Below are 24,098 nucleotides of genomic sequence, written 5' to 3'. Positions count from 1 at the left end.
GAAAGAGAATGAATATTATTGGCCGCCAGTGGCTAGTGGAGGGGGATGCGCAAAATGGCTGAAAACTGGACCGCCTTCTTTCATATCACAAACTTTAACGTAATATAGAGGAGACGTTGCATTGCAGACAGGTACCACAAAAATACCGATAAACATGTGAGCTTTGGGCTGGAAGGCCTCTTATGAAGTAGACAGTACACACATATTTGTGCAAGAACAACTCGCACACACATGACCACTGTCTCTGGCCACTGAGGCCAGACTGCAAGCAACTGTAGATGATGGGGGTATGGAGTAGGCTGGGGCAGAGGGGGAGGGATGACAGTGCAGTGGTGGAGCATGCAGGGATCTGGCAGGGGCACATTAGGGCAGCTAGGTGCAGTTGGGAGGGTAGACAGTGGGATGGGGTGGCAGGTTGGGTGGGCATTGGAAGGGAAGTGTAAAAGGAGAGGAGGGAGAAAGAGAAAGATAGATAGATAGCTTGATAGATAGATAGATAGAGAGAGAGAGAGAGAGAGAGAGAAGGACTAGTGGGTGCGCAGGTGAAGTGGGAGAGCAAGGAAGGGGATAGGTGGTGGGTGAAGGACAGGGCTAACAAAGGTTCAGGCCAGGGGGGGGGGGGGTTACGGGAAAGATGGTATTGACAGAAAGGATCCAGCTTTTCTCAGCTACCCTCCCCCCACCCAGCTATCCTCCCCCCACCCAGCTATCCTCCCCCCGCCCAGCTATCCTCCCCCCCGCCCAACTATCCTCTCCCCACCCAGCTATCCCCCCCCCCACCCAGCTATCCCCCCCCCACCATGTCTCTGCGTGCTCTCACATGCACGATACATTACCATCCCCTCCCCTCTACCCAGTTATTCCTCCCACTAGCCAGCTACCACCCCACCTAGCTATCCCCCCACCTAGCTATCCCCCCACCTAGCTATCCCACCCAACCTGCCCCAGCCTTGTCCTTATGCCCGTCATTCATTTGCTTCTCCCATTATGTGCAGTTGCTTGCAGTGTGGCCTCAGTGGTCAGAGATGGTGATCATGTGTGTGAGTCCCCTCAGGGGGCCCACAGCCCTTCTGTGGGAACATGTGTAGCATGCATGTGTCCCCGGGCTATTGCAGCCTTTATTATTTTCCATGCTGCTTTACCTTTCCCTTCCTTCTCCTTCCCTGCAGTTGTTCCTTTCCCTTTGCCCCTTCCTTTCCCTCTCTTGGTGTTCTTCTTTGTTATCCCAGCTATTCTCATGACTTAGATTTGTCTTGTGGTTTCAGTTGGTTGCTTTTCCTCCTCCTTTTTGGCTTTTCTATTTTGGGTTTCCTCAGGGGTTTGGCCTCCATATCTAAATTTGAAATCTGTAGTGTGAGCCAAATGGGGAACTCCCTCCCTAGTGTCTTTGGCCTGAGTTCCTCTCCCCTTCCTCTCCCTTTTCCCCCATTCCCCTCCCTTCCTGCCATAGCCCTTTCGAATCCTTGCTAGGTGACCAGCTCGGTAGCCAGTCCGTGTGGTGGAGCTGTTATGTACTCATTTGGCTGTGCTAGTACCTGCACTATGAACAGCTTGTACAAGCATAGGAGTGGTTGCCCACATTTTCGGGGCATCAGAACTCCTTACAATGACTGTCCTGCCACGTGGCCGCCGCTATGGCTGGATGGCGCCCACAAGGCGAGCCCCTGTTCGGAGTGGGTGGTACCAGGGTGGACAAAGTTCTGTCTCAGTTCCTGTTTCGCCTTCCCAGTCTTACCCTCCTTGGTTACCCCCTGGGAGGAGGGCCAAACCTGGTGGCTTGGGGAAAAACTCTATCCACAATTCCTGGTCTGTATCAGGACTGATGGCGTGACTTCTGCCACCACTAAACCTCTTTTCTTTGTGGAACATATTGAGGGCAAGTTCGGTGAAGTTGAGTCATTAAGCAGGATAAGATAAGATCTGGTTCTCTCCTTCTAAAGACAACTTCTGCCATCAGTCGGTCTCCCTCTGTGCCTGGAACTGTTAGGGAAATGTCCCCTTGACTATCACTCCTCACAAGTCACTCAATATGACCCAGGGTATAATTTTCTATACGGACTTTCTCCTCCAGTTCACTTAGGACTAATCTGGAATAACATGGCATTCATTTTGTCTGGCCTGTCCAGAGAGGCCCTAAGGGCCACCATGTAGGCACTGGCACTTTCATCCTGGCATTTGAGGGGGATACCCTGCCTGAGAAGGTCAAGGTACAGATGTGACATGAAACTATACATTCCACTTCCCATGCATTGCTTCCATTCCCTCAAGTTCGGCCACATGTCCTTGTGATGTGATGCCACTCCGTTCTCTGGTGACTTTGGCTGCCCTCTTCATGTGGGGAGCCCCTGCATCCCAGCACCTAACTGGTTAAACTGCTCTGGTCTCTATTCTCCCCACTCACCGGAGTGTCCATTGTACATGAAGGAAAAAATAATTCAGGAGATAAAGATCTTTGACCATCTCATCTGCTTTGAAGCCCAGAAGCAGTTTGACAAACTTCATCCTGTAAATCTCTCCTCTACTTTGCCTCAGTTATGTCTTCCCCTCCTCAGCCATCTCCCTTATCTCCATCCTGCTCCTCATCCCTTTCCTCACCCATGGCAGTTCTTGGCCCTTCCCCTCCAGGAACCGCTCCTCCTCCTCGGCCAGGGAAGACATCTTCTTCTCTGGCTCTTGATAGGGATGGGCTCCCTCTCGGAACACCCCTCCCTGGTGTTCTCAGGCTAGGAAGGTTGCACACACAGGTCAGATGAGAGATCCGTGCTCTGAGGGCCCCAAAGCCACTCGCTCTCTGTCCGATCCCTTACTGATAACACCTCCTCCCTTCCTCTAAGGGAGAAGAAGAAGCAGCCGCAAGTCAAAGGACAAGGCTTCTCCAGCTTCTGGGGGGGGGGGGGGTCACCCCCTCCTCCTTATCCTGAATCAGACCCTGTTTTTATGGATATCAGTCAGCCCATCCTCATTGGTGATGATCACGGACCGAATGACGTGGCCTCCCCTCTGCTTCTTTATGTCTCACCTGGACTCTCACCACATGATAATCCAGTGTAATTGAAACAGATATTATTGCCAGCTACTGGAAATACAACGCCTTGTTTCCTCCTATACTGCATTCTGTCTTGCTCTTCAAGAAACACACTTCCATGATGACCACTCTCCAACATTTCTTGGTTATCAGGCGTTCTTTTGGAACTGTGCCAGCCCCGGAGTAGTGTCGCGAGGAGTCTGCACTTTGGTTTGTACCAATGTCATTAGTGTCTGGTTCCCCCTTCATATCAACCTGGAAGCGATAATGTTGGTGGCCCTGCTAAAAGATTAGCAACAAAACCAAGTCTACAGAGTTTGTATGATAATGAAATTCTTATTCCACAACTTTTTGACTGGGCAGTTGAAACACTACATCTGAACACGTTGAATTTTTAGCACAAGAAGAGTACAATGAAACTGAAAGATTCCTAGAAGAGTGCTTCTGTCAGTCTATTTTACCTGTTACCATCAAAGGGACACAGAGGTTACATGCTTTATACCCATAGTGTTAAGTACATCAGAAGTACACAACAGAATCTACTGTTGAAACAGTTGCAAAATCTCTTGAAAAACTGACTTTGAGAGATATTCATGGATATGTTAGTGCCATCTGCAATAAGAAATGGTGGTTAGCTTATGTTTTAACAAAATACGAAAGCCTTGATGAAGTTAGTCACCTTCTTTCACCCAACTGACCCATCACTGTCTTATGCTTATCCTGCAAAACTATATATTTGTGAATGGTGTTCTTTGTGAAGTAAAGCCAGTAACACCAACCGGAGAAATATATCAAATTTCTGGGGATGATACTGTAAAAACAAATGAAGCAACTAAAAAGAAGTGAAATCTTAAAGCACATTCTGTTTTTATCGGGTTTCACAAGTAACAGTTCAAAGGCATGTGTCAACAGTAAATTTGAATATGTGCATAAACACATTAAGAAAGAAATCAAGTATATTTCTGCTTAAATCTACAGATTTTACAAAAATGTATTTTTGAAATTTTACCCAAGTGTGAACCCATGACAGTCCCACTTTCCTACTTGGGAAATTGTTTAAAAATAATGTGAAGTGCTGTATATAATTTTTCAAAAAAAAATTGGAGATGTCCTTTTTGATAAATTAAAAATTTAAATATTTATCAAAATTTGAAAAAAAAAATCATCTCAAACCCAAATTGTGTTGCATATTTTAGGATAGCTCATGAAAAATACTGCAAAATGACACGAAAAATACTGCAAAATGACACATCTCACATCATTTTAGCTTTATTAGGAGAGGTTGCTACAGCAATTTGAAATTATGGCAGTGGGGCATTTTTTTTGCAATTTTTTACAGCTTCACATTACCATATTTTCAAAATAGCTGACATATTTTAATAAACATTGAGTTTTTTTTTAATCTGTATGTAGGCTATCTTTGTGCCAAGTTTTGTCCAAATCTGAGATGGGAAGAAAAAATCACTATGTTGACTTGACAGGGAATGACTCAATGGCAAAATGTGCATTGGAATGTTTACAGCAAGTCATTCAGTTTGATACTACTTTGAAATTTTATCATGACCTGACTGAATATCTGTGCAGCATTTTTCAAAGAGTGCTGCATTATAGACAACTACATCATCTGGAAAAATGTGGAAGTTAGTATTGTGTTCCCGGTTGTTAATGTAAAACATTAACAGCAAGGCCACAACACACTTCCTTTGGACACATCTGATGTATCAGCTGAATTTGCCCCCTAACCTGAGTAAACAGGTTGCAGCACTGTTCTTTAGTGGTCACAGGATGCCTTTTATAATCATTAACACATTACACACTTAATCATTAAAAGAGTTAATGATAGGGAAGCAAGTGTAGACAAAACTGTGAATGAGAAATTTCTGACATTTGGTTTCTTCTCTTAGGTATGCCTGCTGTGCTTTGGCTATGGTCATTTTGTCTGACATTGAAAGTTTTTTCCACCTGTGCATAATTATAATGTATATGCTTGTTTAATAGTGAATTAACTTATAAATGTATAATATTTATGATTTGTTTTGTTATTGAGGCATAGTCTAAATAAACTCATTATCCAAACAGATATTGTCAGACGCTGGGATGGCAGCAGCCAGAGTTATGTCGGGTGGAGATGTATCTTCTCTTGTCTGGAGCAATGCTGACTACTTGGCATTCCATACGGCTCGCAACTTGAGATTGCCTGAGAGGCAGCAGGGAGCTCTCGCTGTACTTGGAGTCCTTTTGAGGCATGGCCATTTGGAAAACTTGCCACAACTCAGGGACATGGTTGGACTGGTGAGGTTATGTTCATCTGCATGTGGGACTTCACTGCTTAGTATATAATCTTCTTAGATAATTTAAGCAGAATTAAATCATGGAAATGTCATTAAAATTGTTTTGTCATATATCACGACCAAGGATGAAGATTTTTAATGGACTAATTGATGAGCAGTTATAAAATTGTGTAGTATAAAGGCAGTTAGATTGGTTACAGAGCATTGTACATTTATTAGTTATGTATCATAATCATATAACTAGCTTTTCAGTTAATGTTTGATTTGTGCATACTGCTTATACTATGACAGTCACCATCCTTCATCTACTCTATTTGCTATATTAATAAGTGGGTTGACTCTGTTTGGCATCTTCATTCGTTCCTCCCCTTTTTGATATTTTTTGTGTGCATGTCAAGACATTTTATTCTAGTAGCTTGGCTTATAAACAGAAATTTACAAGTTATTTAATTTCATCTGTGTCTTACTTCTGCTCAGCACACTGTAGAAATTTTGCATCTATAATGCTACTTTTTGGAATCCAGAAAATTATTAAGCTTTTGCTGCTACAGATGTGCTAATCGCATTCCATGCTGAGCAGGCTTTTTTTGTGGATGTTCTGCTCACCAAATGCTGGTGCCTGTGCTGAGAGACAGCATTCTGGCCAATATGAAATATTTATCATCCAATTTTTCGAAAACTATTAAGTGAAAAAAATTGATTTTTTGCACATCTTACAGTCTGATGTCTTCACTCAATAAAAAATTGAATTTCGTTTCATTATCCATCATACTTACTGCAGTGCATCAAATTAAGTAAAACATTGCGTGAAATTTTAGAGGTGAAAATACACTGCATAAACTTTGTGTGTGATTGCTTTAGCTCATACATTGCAGTGAATGAAATGTAGATATCAAAATTTTATTTAAATGTGAGAGTATAAAAATATTGCATTTTGTTCTCGAATGATTGGTTTTTATATCTAAAGGACAGTTGTGCACGATGTGCCCATTCATGTCCCTGTATATTGCGAATTGTGTGGCATAAAAATTGTATAATCTCATAAAAGATCCAAGATATTGAAATGAGGTCTTTTGCAAATGATAGCATGCATTGAGGCACGTCTGTTGTATGATAAGTTCTCGAAACTTATTTTTATTCACTGAGATAGGGAAGTAAATTTTCTACAGCAGTGAGAGGCACAGCTTAGGATGTACTCAGATGTCCTTAGCACTTTAGGAAAATCTGAGTGGTGCACATGTTCATGTCCATGACATCTGGGGAACAGCGTAGCAAGATGTATATACACTGCAGCAGTGAAAGGGTTAAGTCACTTCTGAGGTGAATTCAGGAGACGCTGCTCCATTCAGAACAACCAAACAATATTGGAAGAGGCAACACGATAATCTTTTTATAAGTACTGTTTCTACCTTGTGCTGGCCTGTTACACTATATGGTGACACAACCACTTGGACAACTCCAATTCCAGGGACTGGGGAGGAGTAAGGGGTTTGGCTATCACTCCACATTCATATACCACCTAACTTTTGAGTACTAATTGTTGATAATCCACCACAAACACTTAAGTAAGAAAATATTGTCTGCCAAGGTTGTTTATAACATCATCTGTGGCTCGCTCTCTCATTCAGTGTATGTTGTTTGTGGATATTCTGTTTACTCCTTCACCCTTACAAAAGTTATTTGTCAAGTACATTTTAGGATGAAAGCATGTGGAGCGATTTGCAAGTAACACAAGTTTTAAATTTTTGGCAAAGAAATTTAGGTGGATAAATTTTAACCAATGTCCTTGTTTTTTATCTTAACATTAATCTAAATAAGGGACACAGTTACAGTTTATAGGCGTTATTTTAGTACTCACCTTTTGCCACACTGTGAGGATTTGAAAATCTAAATATACTGAATATATCTAAAAACAAAGATGATGTAACTTACCAAACGAAAGTGTTGGTATGTTGATAGAGACACTAACAAACACAAACACACACACAAAATTCAAGCTTTCGCAAACTTCATCAGGAAAGAGGGAAGGAGAGGGAAAGACGAAAGGATGTGGGTTTTAAGGGAGAGGGTAAGGAGTCATTCCAATCCCGGGAGCGGAAATACTTACCTTAGGGGGAAAAAGGGACAAGTATACACTCGCACACACACACATATCCATCCCCACATATACAGACACAAGCAGACATATGTAAATATACTGAATAATTGAAATGAGTCGGTTACAGGTCATTGGGAGCTGTTTGGATGCATCTGCGCCAGTTCTGCCGGATTTTGTGCAGTCCCAGATTTTCTTTGGATGTACAGTTTATGGCCTAGCTAACTCATTGTATCCGAATATCATACTGATTACACTGTTGACCTTGAAGGGAATAAGCTGGTATAACTGTATGACAGACCACCCGAACACTCAGCCCCTGTATTGAGACTGGCAGCAACTCCTACTCATACACACTATGTGTATCCTGTTATTAGCCCCACAGTCACTTGCATTTGGTACCATTGCTTGTCCTTCGGTAATATGGATCTCTTGAAACAATTTTGAGTTGTGGTGTTATTTGACACTTGAACTGAACAAGACCTAGTGGCACTAAGACAATGTCATAATACAGTATTTAACTGAGTGTGAAATTACTCTTTGTTGCAGTTGATAAAGACACCCAGAACCATTTAAATGTATCATGGTACAGAAAGAAATGAACTCTAAATTGATTTTAAGCTGAAATCTTATAATATTATTAATTGATCTCACCTTTACTGTAGTTTAAACTTGATCTAAGCAAGGTGCTCCGTTTACCGATATTTGATGTTCTCTGATGGTACACTCAAGTTTCATTTACTTAATGAGTTCAGTGTATTCAGAGCAGAATCACATGTGATCATGAAGGGAATGGGGCAGATCAAATATATTCATGAAAGGAAATTTCTCATCTGTTCGATATGTTGTTCAAACTACTACGCACATGTCTCCAGCAGTTCAGAGCATCCATATATGTTTGTGTGTGTGTGTGTGTGTGTGTGAGACAGAGAGAGAGAGAGAGAGAGAGAGAGAGAGAGAGAGAGAGGAGGGAGTGGGAGGGAGGGGGAAAGTATTCAGTGAAGGAATAGATACACACAGGTGATAAGCAACATTTGGAGTCATTAGTATTGTGGTCAGTAGCATATTCAGTCACTCAATTGTTCAGTTTGTAGTAAATGGACATGCCAGATTTAAATGACAGTACAGTCATATCACACACGACTTGGTTTTATATTTCAGATTTCTCAACTATACAGATCACAAACAAAACAAGTTTTTAACATTAATTAATTATTTTTGATGTTTTGAAGACATAAAATAAATTTTATCTGGTACAAACTGTTGGTATATGGACAGATACAGACAATTTCACAGAGTTTCACACTCAAGTTGCCACCTAGTTGTAACTTATTTAGTTTCATAATCAAAAAAAGGTCTTCCACACAAATATGTTAATTGACATACTGTAGCTTTTTGCTACCTCACTATAGAGACTTGGAAAATCTGCCAGAGGAAAGCAATGTAGACATTCTGGACAGATTTAGTGCAAAAAGATTTGTCACTGAAACTGCAATTACCTTGCTCATCAATCGATTGCATCTGCATACGCACTCGGGAAACCTTCAATTGAAACAGAGAATATCTCGAAAACAGATGTGACATTTACAGTGTCCTCAAAACCTTCATAAAACTATCAATGTAGTTCTTGCAAGGCCACAATGAATTCTTTGAACCTCGCACTTTATATAATGCCAGTGAGCTTAGGGAACTGAATTTTCTTTGTGAGAATGTGACCCTTCTACAAAGCAATTTTCTTTTCAAATGCATCCCTATGAAATAAGAAAGAAGGTACCTTGCACTGTCTTAATGTGGGCAGTCAAGTCTACTTAAAATGCGAAGTCTGCAATAAATTCCTGGTGTTCTAATTTTTGTTCCTGCAAAACAGCTGTTCTGTTCATAGATTTAACAGTAGGGAGTTTTAAATCAGTAAATTGTTTGAGGCGTTACCCTTGACTCAGACAAAGTACTTTGCTGTAATATATGAAGTCTTCATACTTTTTGTTCGTTTCTGTTGAAAACTGTTGCAACTGTAAGTGAAATAATGGGTGCCACTTCAGAAAAAAATTACTGTTCATACCACCAATTGCATCACGTGCTACACGCCTGCAGATTTGGCACAAAGTGCATCTTGATGTACAGAACAGTCTATTGGTCATTGTATTTTTTTGTTCTTTCATTGTCATCTAAAAGTTTCAGTTCTTTCTGCATGGTTCTACAATGTCATTTCGTAGCAAACAAGCAGTACTAGGCGCTTATGCGAACTGGGAATTCTTATCCATCTCTTCTGTCATTCCCATTCATTTTAAAGGATTGTGATGGTAGATCACTAGACTGTCTCTTTTTGTGCAAACAGCCACTGGACCTGTGAACATCCTTCATACCACGAACAAATAGTGAAGGGTAAAACAGTGCTGACAATGCAGTTGTGGTGATCTTAGTTGTGCCAACTGCAAAATGCCACACTGCAATGATAATGAAATGTTCCTCTGTTCTGAGTACTTTTGAGAAGGATTGAGCAAAGCTGAGTGACAGGCTGTGACTTGGCCCGTACGTGGCCCGTACGTGGCCTGTGCACATTGCACACATGAAGTTTGGCATGCTGTGGCTGGCCCTATCATAAGGTGTATGGCTGTGGGTACCTCTGGTAACACTATCATTTGCCCCCTTCTCTGTTCAGTTCTTGAATGGTGTGTGGGAAGAACAACTTTTTATAAAATTCTGAATGAACTTTAAGTTCTCTGCTTTTTTTTCTTCCATCATGGTCATTTCATGAGATATGTGAGAGAAAGTAATATGTTGCCCAGCTCATCTTTGAATGTAAGCTCTTGGGATTTCAACACTAACTTTTCCTGTGCTCACAATGCCCTGTTTGTACCAGCTGCTACTGAAGTTTAGCATCTCCATAACATTCTCATGCTTTAAACGATCCTGCGATGAAATGTGCCAACATGCCATGGACTGATGAACAATATTCAAGAATCGCTTGAACAAGAGTTACTTATGTCTAAGTTTCTTCCAAGGACTCTGAGGCTGGCAGCTGCTTTTCTTACAATTTTTTATGTGGTCATTCAACTTTAGGATGGTTGCTCTTAGATTTTCAGTGATTTCACCGGTAGCATAATTGAACAGTAGTTGATCTGTTTGCCTATTTACGTGCAATATGTTACTTTTCTTTATGTCCAGGGTCAACTGCTAGTTGCTGCACCATTCATCAGTCCTTTGCAAGTCATTCTGCATTTTACTAAAGTCTTCTGGTGTTACAACATACCTGAGCTCACTGGATAAAAACTGAGTCACCCCAGTGCACATTCGCAGATGAATCACTAAGCCTTTACAAATGGCATGTTGATCGAGTCAAGTGCCAAACCATGCATGTGCTGCCTCTAAGTGAGTATAAGGAAGTAATGATCAGTGAAACATTTATGTTCCAAGTGAACATTGTATGTACATAAGGCTAAAATGAATGATATGACAGAGTGGCAAATAGGGGCAATCGTGTTCGACCTTGAAGTTGCTGATTATGTAGGTGTTTTGTGGCAGACTGTCCAGTATATCTGCAAGCAGTGGTGTGACATGTGACAAAGAGACACAACTTAAGAATTGTTGTCAGAAAAAGATACTGACTGAGAGGGGCCAGAGATGTGTTTCGCGGCTTGTGAATCAAAATTGCTTCCAGACCTGACAGTAATTGAGCACTCTTGATAGTGAGTGAAGGCTCAGCCCAACCTGCTTCGGGCACTGTATGCAATGAATGTTTGGAGTCAGTCACTTTGTAAGTGGTCATTGCTCACATAGGCAAATAAAGCTGTGCGTCGTCAGTGGGCTAGAAATCATAAAATGTGGATAGTAACTGACTGGCGGAAAATAAAATGGTCTGACGAATCATATTTTTGCCTTTATTCAAATGATGCACATCATAAAGTGCATCAAAGGACAAATGAAGCAATTCTATCCTGAATGTGTGCAAGTTCAGGTGCAAGCCGAAGATGGGGCTTGATCTTTTGGGGTTGTTTCCTTATAAGAATTGGGCCACTCACTGTGGTGACCTGTAACATGAGTCAGCATGTTTAAATAAACATTCTGAATGATCAGGTGTTGCCTTTCAGTCAACATCTGCATGATCAGTATGCTGTTGACACCCGTATTTTTCAAGACAGCGATACCAAGGTTCATCAGGCTGGAAGAATATGTGAGTAGTTTTCTGAACACTCCCCATCTTCCTATTATATCTCAATTGGTTTGCAAAATCACCAGACTTGAACCCTTTAGGAACAGTGGGTAAAACGCTGACATCAATATTCCCTCAATTAGAACCCTTTAGGAACAATGGGTAAAATGCTGACATCAATATCCCCTCAATCTGATGGAATTGCAGATCAAATCCATAGTGAATGGATTAGCCTGGATGTGACATACCTGCCCAAACTTGTGGATGCACTTCCTAATTGAATCCAGGTTATCAAGTCCAGGGGTGGAATTAAGTGGAATTAAATGACACTTGTAATGATTTCTCCAGGGGTGGCTAATGTTTTGTCCAGTGGCTGTATATACAAAAGCCGTTCTAAGCCTTTTCAAAGGATGTGGTTGTATGTTTCAAGGCCTGGTTGATAAGGCCGGTGCGATTCGGTGATGTGGGCCTGTTAGTATCACAGGAAGAAAAGTCATGGAAAATCTCATCATGGAGTAGCTGGGCCAGCTATTGTTTGTCCATTACATTTCTCGACATAACTCATGTTTTCATTATAAATCCATTATCCACAGGTGCTCAATCTGTGTGTTAATAATTTTCTACATGGAGGAGGTGACAGGAGCAGGTGGAGATACTGTTGGTGATTGTTGTGCTTTAAATTAACAAATGCTTTTAAACAGCCACCTGAGAAGTGGAGATCAACAACGGTATTTTAACTGATCGTTTTATACTGTGACAGTAGGCCAGCAAATGGTTTACTGCTGGTAAGTCCTCTACCTTGTGATGAGATAAACATGGTAGGCATTATAAGGTTTTGTGAAACCTCATACCTCAGTTAATAGGTTGAAATCATGGGACTTTGATAAGAAGGTATATTGTTTGTTGATAGATACCAAGGAAGCCTATGATAGCCTCAACATTGAAAATGTGTAGACAATATTGGAAGAATTGATCAAAGTGACTAGAATGCGTGTTGAAGTAGCTAAGTGTTAAGTGCAGTTTGAAGGAAAGGCATTTGGATGTTTTACAGTGAAAACAGGTGTAAAGCAGGGAGACTGCATCTCTCTGATCATGTTTAACCTGGTATTGGAAAAAGTGTGAAAGAAATGTTATTGATTAGCAGAGGTGCAAGAATATGATGTGAAATTCTTTGCCTTTGCCAACGATATTGTTCTTGCAGCAGTGGAGGAATATAAATTTAAAAGGACGACTAGAGTGTCAATGGGGATGCACAAAAAATGGGTTAAATGATCAACAAAGACAGAAAGAAATGAATGGTAGTAACAAGGGAGGATGAAAAAGAAGCAAAGGGAACACTGAAGATGGGAAGTTCATGGTTGAAGAAGACTAGGTCTCAGGGCAATTCTTCAGGATATAAATAGTTTGTTCAGTGTTGTGTACATAGTTCCATGTAGTCAGCGCGTATACAACTTTCCCACTAGAGCGCACCCCGCTAAGCACAACAGCGCAGGCACAGCGCTCGTCCGTCTCCGCACTACGAGATGGCGATGTCTTAGAGATGGACCAAATTCTGCTTCCGCCGATCCGCGTATTAATATGTAACGCAGCCAATGAGATTGCTGCTAACGTAGAACCTTTTCTCCTTGCGGATCACACTCGCAAAGTGATACCTGAACGCTCGAGGTATTACGACAAGTGTACAGACCTCCGATTAGTCAGTCTGCATCAGTCTGCATTTGTCTGCACCACTCTGTACCAGTCTACATTAGTCTGCACCTAATAAGATTATCATATTCCTGTACATAGCCATGAAGAGAAATGTATAGACACTTTGTCAAGTATTAGAGATGTGAGAATAAGATTAACGTACCAAGACTAAAGGAACTTCAGATTGTCCATTGTAAACAGCATCCAGAATCAAGGTATGTAATATCTATGCTTTTTATTATTTTAATAAATGTGTGTGAAAAATAATCAAGTTCTGTTTAAAGTTGGTCACCGTCATTCTGCTACTCTAAGCGTGCAAGTGGCATTTCTATCATCTGACCTAACGGCAGAAGATAAACATGCCACGATAAGACCACGAGACATATTGCTGACACTCGCATAGAGTGACAAGTCAAATAATCTGATGGTGTGTGTACCGAAGGTCTTACAGTACGCTCACCACACTCAGCCTCAGACATTGTCATCTGTATGATAACAATCAATTTTCAGGAGTTCATTCTTTCACTAAAAGGGTCCTGCAAATTATTTTTGAATGGGAATTGCAGAAGTGGAACAACACCTATTAGAGTTAGAACCTCCTTCTTTGTGAAGCTCCTTTCTCAGCTTTTTTCACTCAACGAAGGTATAAGTTTCATCAGAGCTCTGCAACAACATTTGCAGAAATTGACTTGCATATAAAACAAATTTGTCAGAATTAAATAAAGCTGCAGAACAGTATGTTCTGTGAAGTTAAAGTGTTCAGTAAACTGGGTGCTAATTTTGTCACACACGCCTTTTACAGCAACAGTTTTTGGAATTTCGTTTCCCTGTCTTTGTCTCTTTGCAGGATGCAACAGCTCTCTGCACATGGGAATCATGTGAGTGATGGTACCTCAGATATCCTATATGGCTCTTTTGAAAGGTTCTACCCTGTGTTGTACAGCAAGAGGGTCAACTGCTCAACAGTGGAATTGTTGAAATATCAGTTATCTCATCTGTGATAACAGATACAATATGAGTGGCACCATTTTTTTTTTCCTTACTCAGTTGTGATAAACTTACAGTATTCAGAAAAGTAAATAATTTTGAATATGTTAAGAAGTGCCTTTACAAACAGTAGCCTTCGATAGGTGATCACTAAGATCAACATCTGGCTCAGTGGCGAAATTTATAATGTTGCAGAAAGTTCTGGTTCTGATGAATCACTGCATTCTCATATCCATGAAGTGAAAACTCAGAAACACTACAAAATAAGAGTGTGTGTAACAATTTTTGTGTCTCCGATCATCATGTCTTTCAATTGACTGTGTGTAAGTACTGTCCAGTTGTTTACTATCATGTTATTGTAGAAGACTGTGGTCCAGCTGTGCAGCCATATGTGTGTTAGACCATCTGTGCTACTGTATTTTCTGTGATAAATGCCCAAGATTGTCAACATCTGTGAGTGCCAAAGCATTTTTCTTTTGCAAACATCAAACATAGAAAACAGTATAATTTCTTTGGGATATCACACCCAAATGTCCAGTCTACTTTCTGGTAAACATCAGATCTTACAGTTCTTAAAATTTCCTTGCTTTTATTTTTACTTTTGTTCACTAACTTGATTGCTGGCATCAGTCTCCCTAGGTCCTTCGTAAGGACCTTATCTTAAAATGACAGAGAAGAGAAATTAGTTTCCCTAAACCTCTGCACTGAATTATCACACATACTGACTTCACACTGCAGATACTGTATGCCGGAGAACTCATGTCTTCAAACTCACAACTGCATACCAAGTCCTTCTGCGTGACAAACAGTGAAAGCTGGTCATGGTATTGGTAACTTAACTGGAACATGAAAAAGAGAACTCCTGGGTATTGTTGCAGACTAGACTCATGCTTTGGCCGCGCGGGATTAACTGAGCGGTCTAAAGCGCTGTAGTCATGGACTGTGCGGCTGATCCCGGTGGAGGTTCGAGTCCTCCCTCGGGGATGGGTGTGTGTGTTTGTCCTTAGGATAATTTAGGTTAAGTAGTGTGTAAGCTTAGGGACTGATGACCTTAGCAGTTAAGTCCCATAAAGTTTCACACACACAGACTAGTGCTTTGTTGCAGCTTCGTAAATACAATAGCTCATAGGGCTCAACGACACAACAGATATTATACAATAGCCAGTCACATTAATGTGCCCACCTGTCAAAAGCTTGAATAACCACCTTTTGCCGTGCGGGCTGCTGCAAGACATGCAGGAAGAGTGCAGTGAGGTTCTGGAAGGTACCAACACGGATGTGGAACCATGCCGACTCCAGTACTGTGGCCAGCAGCACTGGATTTCTCTTTTAAGGATCCATGACACAAACAGATCAAGGTCATCCCACAGATTCCCAAATCTGCTTAAAGGGTTTAAATCCAGGGAGTTTGATGGCCAGGGGAGTATGGTAAACTCATCCTGAGGCTCGTAGAATCACATAATACACTGAGAGCTGTGTGACACATTAGGGAGTTGTCCTGCTGGAAGATGCCATTGTGCCGAGGAAAAACAAACTGCATGTAGGGGTGAACATAGTCCCCAAGGATAGATGCATACTTGTGCTGATCCATTGTGCTTTACAGAAAGACAAGATCACCCAGGGAATGCACAAAAACACTCCTCCGACCATAACTCTCCTCATGTCTGGACCATTTGGTTTCAGCAGTTTCGTGCCATACAGGCCAACAGTCATCTGTCTGATGAAACATAAAACATGATTGATCTGAAAAGCCCACCTGTCATCCCTCAGTGGATTTCCAGTTGTGGTATTCGCAAGGGTGTGTGAACCAGGTGCCTGCTGCAAACACCCATACACGACAATGTTTGGTGAATGGTCGTTGAGGAGACTCTGTTGGTAACCCCTTAGTTCGTCTGCATGATAAGTTGCTCAACAGTTGCGTGACTATTCACCTAGACACAACTCCACAGCCATTGCTCACCCTGTCATTTGCGACCTGCAGTGTACCGCAGTTGCTTCAGTGCTAGTTTTGGATAGTGCCATTTTTCCACCCATGGTATATTTTAACCACAGCAACAGCAAACAATTTGCAGGCTTAGTCATTTTGGACATGCTTCCACCCTTGGCCCGAAAGTCAATGATCATGCCCTTTATGACATGCTTTAAATATGCTTCATTGTTAGTGGTACCACCTGCCGTCTGTGAGTGGAGTATTGCTTGTTGACCTCAAACATAGGTGGTGGTCATGTTAATGTGATTGGACCATGTAGGTTACAGAGTAGTGTGGATGTGAATTAGATTCAAAATCTGCTATTTATACGTTGTGCTGGAACACTCGGGGAGTAAGAGGAACCATGCTTAACCAAGGTTCAGCATCTGGAGGAGAAGCGGAGGCTCTGATGGATGCACGTCGGAGTGATACTCCAGTGCTCAGGACAGGAGACACCTCCTATCCATGCTCCCTTCTCCACACCATGCCCGTGAACTCAGCAGTAGGAGTGTGGTCTTTGTGGGTACAAAACTGAATCTTGCTGAGTACATAAGAGCTGACTGCTACTTTCAAACATGACTGTCAACTTTGGTGAGAGTTTCATATATATTATTAAATAATTATGTTTCACAGAGGTTAGAGACTGGATTATTTTACGTTTGCAATCTTTACGCTCTGTAAAATTTTCTCAGATACTAATATTTGTATGGGGAACATTGCTGAGTAGGGTTGTAGAGAGAATCCCAGCTGTTGGGTCCTTCAGATACACAGATAACATTTTTAATTGGAATAATAAAATGGAAGAGTTGATAATAGTCTGAAGAGAGATGCATGTTTGCAATGAATACACTATTTACCAATAATCTGGTAACCAGAATATTCAAACTCCGATTTTTAAGATAATTATGTGACTGGTCTTAATATGTGGAGAGCTGAGACATAGACACGGAGCAAGAAGGTGGAGAGTAATATTATTTCCTTTGAAGCCAAGGTATTAAGGAAGAAAATTTTACCAATATATCGGCATGAAAGTTTCAGAAAATGATGTGGTTGTGAGAAATAAGGAGCAGGAAAACTGAGTGGGTGACACATGTACTGAGAAGGGAAGAAGTATATTAAAAACAGTAGGAAAGCCACAAAAAGGAGAAACCTTAGAAGACCACAGAGCTGAAGTGACAAGATAGAGTCAGGAAAGATCTGGATGCCCTGGGAGTTCACAAGAACATGGCCAGTAACATACCATACTGAAAGAGGCTATAAAATGTGAATACGAGTATGAATTGCTTCATAAATGTGTATATTTTAGATGTTTTTACTACATTTGTTTCTAATGTTCATGTTGAAAAACATTACTACATAAAAATACAGTTAAAATGAAACATCATTTAAATAGAAAAGAGATGTGATTATATCTTGAAAAATGTTAACAAACTGATACATTCTCATTGAAGTATCAAATCAATACAACAGAATCTCATATTTTATGTTTCATTGTTAATTAAAATTAAGCTGGTTGTGTTCACAGGTAATATCTCAGACTGAACATCAGGATGACGAGCGTTCTTTAGCCCAGCTACATGTGATGAGAGCATTTGTTGGTTGTGTACGGAGTTGGTTGAATCAAAAGCAACTGTTGGCCCAAAGGGAAGAAATTCCCTCAGATCCAAAGAGACTAAAGCCTGTGAGCCTTGTAACAGAACTGCTGGAATACAAACAGAACAAGCACCAATGCCTAGAAGAAGAACCAGAGACCCTCAGCATGGATGAAATAGGAAAAAGATTTGCTGCAGAAGCAACAGCATCTGAAGAACAAGAGGTAAGTAGAAGTGCTGCATCTACATGCTGGAGCTCACATTAGATGAAGAATAGTAAAGCTTATCTTGAACAATCACAACCATGTGTTATTAAATACATGTGGTAATTAGGACTCTGCAACATTGATTGGAAGTCAGGAATAGGATCCGGATTCTGACAGCACAGTTGAACACGGTTCCAGTGTTCCTTTTTATTAACAAAACATATAATTGCAACTGCCCCCCCCCCCCCCCCCCCCCATAAACCATGGTCCTTGCCACTTGCCACTGGTGGGGAGGCTTGTGTGCCTCAGCGATACAGATAGCTGTACTGTAGGTACAACCACAGTGTAGGGGTATCTGTTGCGAGCGAGACAAACATGTGGTTCCTGAAGAGGGGCAGCAGCCTTTTCAGTAGTTGCAGGGGCAACAGCCAGGATGGTTGACTGATCAGGTCTAGTAACATTAACCAAAACGACCTTGCTGTGCTGTTACTGTGAATGGCTGGAAGCAAGGGGAAACTACAGCCATAATTTTTTCCAAGGGCATGCAGCTTTACTAATGGTTAAATGTTGATGGTGTCCTCTTGGATAAAATATTCCGGAGGTAAAATAGTTCCCCATTCAGATCTCTGGGCAGGGGCTGCTCAGGAGGACTTCGTTACTAGGAGAAAGAAAACTGGGGTTCTAAGGATCAGACCATGGAATGTCACATCCCTTAATTGGGCAGGTAGATTAGAAAATTTAAAAAGGGAAATGGATAGATTAATGTTAGATATAGTGTGAATTAGTGAAGTTCGGTGGCAGGAGGAACAAGACTTCTGGTCAGGTGAATACAGTGTTATAACAGGGTGTATACAACCTGGGAAATGCAGCAAAAACCCAGAATTTTTTCATCTGGGAGAAAACCGGGAAAAACACGGGAATTTTTTGGAATTCCGGGAATTTTTCGTTGTTTATGTTTTCAGTTAAATTTTTGTAATTTTGACTGATAATACCTGATACTCTAGCAAAGAATTTTACTGTATCCTGCTACTGGAGAATAATACTGCAGCAACAAAACATAAACGAAAAAATAAATAATAAAACTTTAGTTGCAAAGGAAATGCGCCAGTTACAACAAAATACTATTGTGCGCACAAGTGTTTGCAAACAGCAAAAATATGTCAACAGCCATAGGGTGAAGACTGTGTAATACTGCATAACAATGAACTGCATTCTATGGGCATGGTATCACAACTGTTTACATTAGGTTTGTTTGAGCAGTTGCCCGTGGGCTCATGCGCATGCGCAGTTGACTCCCATATGAGCAGTACCTTATCCCGCTTCTGGCTACTTGAGGTGTGGATGTTAACTGTATCGGCAGTAGCAGCAAGCAGCCAGATTCACAGATTCACACATGCACAGAGTTGTCTGGGTTGTAGTGGGGATGGGGGGTGGGGGGTGGGGGGGGGTAGTCTCCACGTGGTCCGTGTTTACATTAAGTGATTTCACTGTTTCCTCTGTGTTTACAGCTCCCATGTCAAAGGAAACAAAATGGATTTCTGTGGCCAAGAGCTATCAACTGAATTGAAATAGATTCACATAATTAAGGAAGGCAAAAATACGTTATTAGTTTTCAATTTTATGATTTTATTTTAATTCCACATTTTTGGCAGTCAAGCATTAATTGCCTTGCACAACAATGAAGTTATTTTTGTCAGTTTATTACAGAAATTTGGTTTACTAATCTTTTCTGCTGAGACACTTAATTTATTCGAAACGGAAGTGTTTCATTCCACAGTATTGCCTAGTTCCAATTGTTCGCTGAATTTCAAGTGCCATTTATGGCATTGCGTGATAATAAAGAACCAAACATGAGATAGTGCGGTACTGGTACTGCAAGAAAATTTACATCCCAGAAATCACACTGAAAAGTTTAGTATCAGGTGGGGCCTACTTCATTGTGAATCTGGACAAACCAATATGCACTTCAAGCTGAATTATACATTTTAGTTTGGTTTCCAAAATTCCGTTGCTCTTGGAGTATCCTCTGATGCCCTATTTCTTTTATGGTATAATGAAAGATCTCTTAATGCTTTATACATATGAACATGTGGGCTTCTTACTTCATCCCAGCTGTGCGTGTGCATAATGCCTGTTTTCTGGCACTCTGTGGCATCTGATGAAATGAACCTATTTCTAACAGTCTCGGGAAAGTATTGCAAATGGTGATTTGAAAAGCATTACTTTCAAAGTAAATTTCCTTTTATTCAAGACAACTTACGTTATTTGTGAGAATGTGGGATGAATTTCTTAAATCACAGAGCATTTGACTCTTGTTTAAAACTTAACACTTTGAAGACAAGCCACTTAGAAGAATTTCAAGTCCAGAAGGCCAGACATTTATAATTTTTAAATTTACTGACACATTTGTATGATGTATCTGAAAGTATAACACACACAAAGAAAACGATCGATATTACATTTGAAAGCTTAGCTTTTCTTGTAGCTACACTATGTACTTTGTGTGTTAGCACTACTTCAGCGTGCTCTTGCTATTGGCTGACTACAAAACATGTCCTATGTTCTGAATATCAGCTGGTGAGATCATGTGGCATGAGATGTAATTGACCTACAAAAGGGCACCCCAATCTCGATTTCAATGCCCCAGAAACTGACATGCTGTGTTTGGTGGAATTAGAATTTATACTTTCATAATACAAGAATATGCAGCATATATATTGCTGTGCATCAAAGGTCTTCCCAAAACTACTCTCCTTTTTTTCATCAAAGGTCTTTCCAAAACTTCTCTCCCCCCCCCCCCTACAGTTCTGGGAAGCTCTATGTCAGTGTATAAAACATTACCCATTCAAAGGATTGGTAAGTTTTATGGTTCCGAGGGAAAATCTACAGAAAGCCTACTGTCACTTAGCACGGAAAAAATGTATTTTCGCCCAGGAAAAAGTCTATTTTTTAACCGGGATATCCTGGAATTGTTTTTCCTTGTCCACGTATACACCCTGTATGAACACATAATCTAATAGGAGTAATGGAGGAGTAGGTTTCATAATGAATAAGAAAATAGGAGTGCGGGTAAGCTACTATGAACAGCATAGTGAATGCATTATTGTAGCCAAGAGAGACATGAAGCCCACTCCTAACACAGTACTACAAGTTTATATGCGAACTAGCTTTGTAGGTGATGAAGAGATTGAAGAAATGTATGATGAGATCAAATAATTTATTCAGATAGTGAAGGGAGAGGAAAATTTAATAGTCATGGGGGACTGGAATTTGATAGCAGCAAAAGGAAGAGACGGAAAAGTAGTAGGTGAATATGGACTGATGGTAAGGAATGAAAGAGGAAGCTGCCTGATAGAATTTTGCACAGAGCATAACTTAATCATACCTAACACTTGGTTTAAGATTCATGAAAGAAGGTTGTATATGTGGAAGAGGCCTGGAGACACTGGAAGGTTTCATGTAGATTATATAATGGTAAGACAGAGATTTAGGAACCAGGTTTTAAATTGCAAGACATTTCCAGGGGTGGATGTGGGCTCTGACCACAATTTATTGATTATGAACTGTAGGTTAAAACTGAAGAAACTGCAAAGAGGTAGGAATTTAAGGAGACAGGACCTGGATAAACTGAGAGAACCAGAGGCTGTAGAGAGTTTCAGGGAGAGCATTAGGGAATGATTGACAAGAATGGGAGGAAAGAAATACAGTAGGAGTAGAATGGGTAGCTTTGAGAGATGAAATAGTAAAGGCAGTAGAGGATCAAGTAGGTAAAAAGACGAGGACAAGTAGAACTCCTTGGATAACAGAAGAGATATTTAATTTAATTGATGACAGGAGAAAATATAAAAATGCAGTAAATGAAGCAGGCGAAAAAGAATACAAACGTCTCAAAAATGAGATCGACAGGAAGTGCAAAATGGCTATGCAGGGATGGCTAGAGGAGAAATGTGAGGATGTAGAGGCATATATCACTAGAGGTTAGATAGATGCCACCTACAGGAAAATTAAAGAGACCTTTGGAGAAAAGAGAACCACCTGCATGAATATCAAGAGCTCAGAAGAAAACCAATTCTAAGCAAAGGAGGGAAATCAGAAATGTGGAAGGAGTGTATAGAGGGCCTATACAGGGGTGATTTACTTAAGAGAAATATTATGGAAATGGAAGAGGACGTAGACGAAGATGAAATGGGACATATGACAATGCGAGAAGAATTTGACAGAGCACTCAGAGACCTAAGTCAAAATAAGGCCCTGGGAGTAGACAAGATTCCATTAGAGCTATTGATAGCCTTGGAAGAGCCAGCCATGACAAAACTCTACCATCTGGCGATCATGATGTATGAGACAGGCAAAATACCCCCAGATGTCAAGAAGAATATGGTAATTCCAATCCCAAAGAAAGCAGGTATTGACAAATGTGAAAATTACTGAGCTATCAGTTTAATAATTCACACCAGTAAAATACTAACAAAAATTCTTTACAGACGAATGGAAAAACTGGTAGAAGCCGACCTCGGGAAAGATCAGTATGGATTCTGTAAAATGTTGGAAGACGCAAGGCAATACTGACCCTCCGACGTACTTTAGAAGATAGGTAAAGGAAAGGCAAACCTTCATTTATAGCACTTGTACACTTAGAGAAAGCTTTTGACAATGTTGACTGGAATACTCTCTTTCAAATTCTGAAGGTAGTAGGAGTAAAATACAGGGAGCAAAAGGCTATTTACAGTTTGTACAGAAACTAGATGGCAATTATTAGAGTCAAGGGGCATGAAAGTATAACAGTGGTTAAGAAGGGAATGAGACAGGGTTGTAGCCTATCCCCGATGTTATTCAAAAATTTGGAGTAGAAATTAAAATCCATGGAGAAGAAATAAAAACTTTGAGGTTTGCCGATGACATTGTAATTCTGTCAGCGACAGCAAGAGACCTGGAAGAGCAATTGAACAGATGCACAGTGCCTTAAAGGAGGATATAAGATGAACATCAACTAAAGCAAAATGAGGATAATGGAATGTAGTAGATTTAAATCAGGTGATTCTGAGGGAATTAGATTAGGAAATAAGACACTTACAGTAGTAGATGAGTTTTGCTATTTGGGGAGCAAAATAACTGATGATGGTCGAAGTAGAGAGGATGTGAAATGTAGACTGGCTATGGCAAGGAAAGTGTTTCTGAAGAAGAGAAACTGGTTAACATTGAGTAGAGATTTAAGTGTCTGGAAGTCGTTTCTGAAAGTATTTGTATGGAATGTAGCCATGTATAGAAGTGACACATGGACGATAAATAGTTTAGACAAGAAGAGAATAGAAGCTTTCGAGATGTGGTGCTACAGACGAATGCTGAAGATTAGATGGGTAGATCATGTTACTAATGAGGAAGTATTGAATAGAATTGGGGAGAAGAGGAATTTGTGGCACAACTTGACTAGAAGAAGGGATTGGTTGGTATGACACATCTTGAGGCATCAAGGGATCACCAATTTAGCACAGGAGGGAAGCGTGGAGGATAAAAATTGCAGAAACCAAGAGATGAATACACTAAGCAGATTCAGAAGGATGTAGACTGCAGTAGTTACTCGGGGGATGAGGAAGCTTGCACAGGGTAGAGCAGCATGCATGGAGTGCTGCATCAAACCAGTCTCTGGACTAAAAACAACATCATCATCAACAACAACAACAACAACAACAACAACAACAACAATTGTGACTGCAGCAGACAATAAAGGACGATCAATAAATTTTAATTTGAGCGCGTTGTTGTAGCATATATGCAACATAATGTAACTCCAACGCCGGTATATAATCACCAACATGCAGGTAGAGGGATTAGTGGGGCATCACGTCGTTCTGATGTATGTGTGATACATGTGTAGATGTGAACTATGCCAATGTTATTACCAAATGCTTCCAAATAGACCAGTGTGCTGTAATTCTTTTCTGGGATGTGTAAGGACAGGCAGTGATAGACATCCATTGGAGAACGAAGAATTTGTGTGGGGCAGCATGTCTGTTGAAAACGACTGTTTTGGCATGTTGCGCCACGTTTGGTGGTAATACACCTTCCATATTCCAAATGTTGTAACACAGAAGTT

The 24,098-nt window shown here is 40.7% G+C and overlaps 1 protein-coding gene across 2 annotated transcripts in view; it reads left to right on the top strand.

Moving 5' to 3' along the window:
* LOC126458107 (TELO2-interacting protein 1 homolog) overlaps window positions 1–24,098 on the top strand; it is a 141,818-nt gene that overhangs the window by 95,344 nt on the left and 22,376 nt on the right. For both annotated transcript variants that reach the window (XM_050094935.1, XM_050094936.1), the window contains exons 11-12: window positions 5,105–5,317; window positions 17,732–18,022. In XM_050094935.1, coding sequence (XP_049950892.1) covers window positions 5,105–5,317; window positions 17,732–18,022 — 504 coding nt within the window. The remainder of the gene's footprint in view (window positions 1–5,104; window positions 5,318–17,731; window positions 18,023–24,098) is intronic.

This window comes from Schistocerca serialis, chromosome 2 (genome assembly GCF_023864345.2).
Source record: "Schistocerca serialis cubense isolate TAMUIC-IGC-003099 chromosome 2, iqSchSeri2.2, whole genome shotgun sequence".
Taxonomy (NCBI): Eukaryota; Metazoa; Arthropoda; class Insecta; order Orthoptera; family Acrididae; genus Schistocerca; species Schistocerca serialis.
Note: the sequence above shows the minus strand (reverse complement) of the source record. Positions and strands in the feature narration are given on the sequence as shown.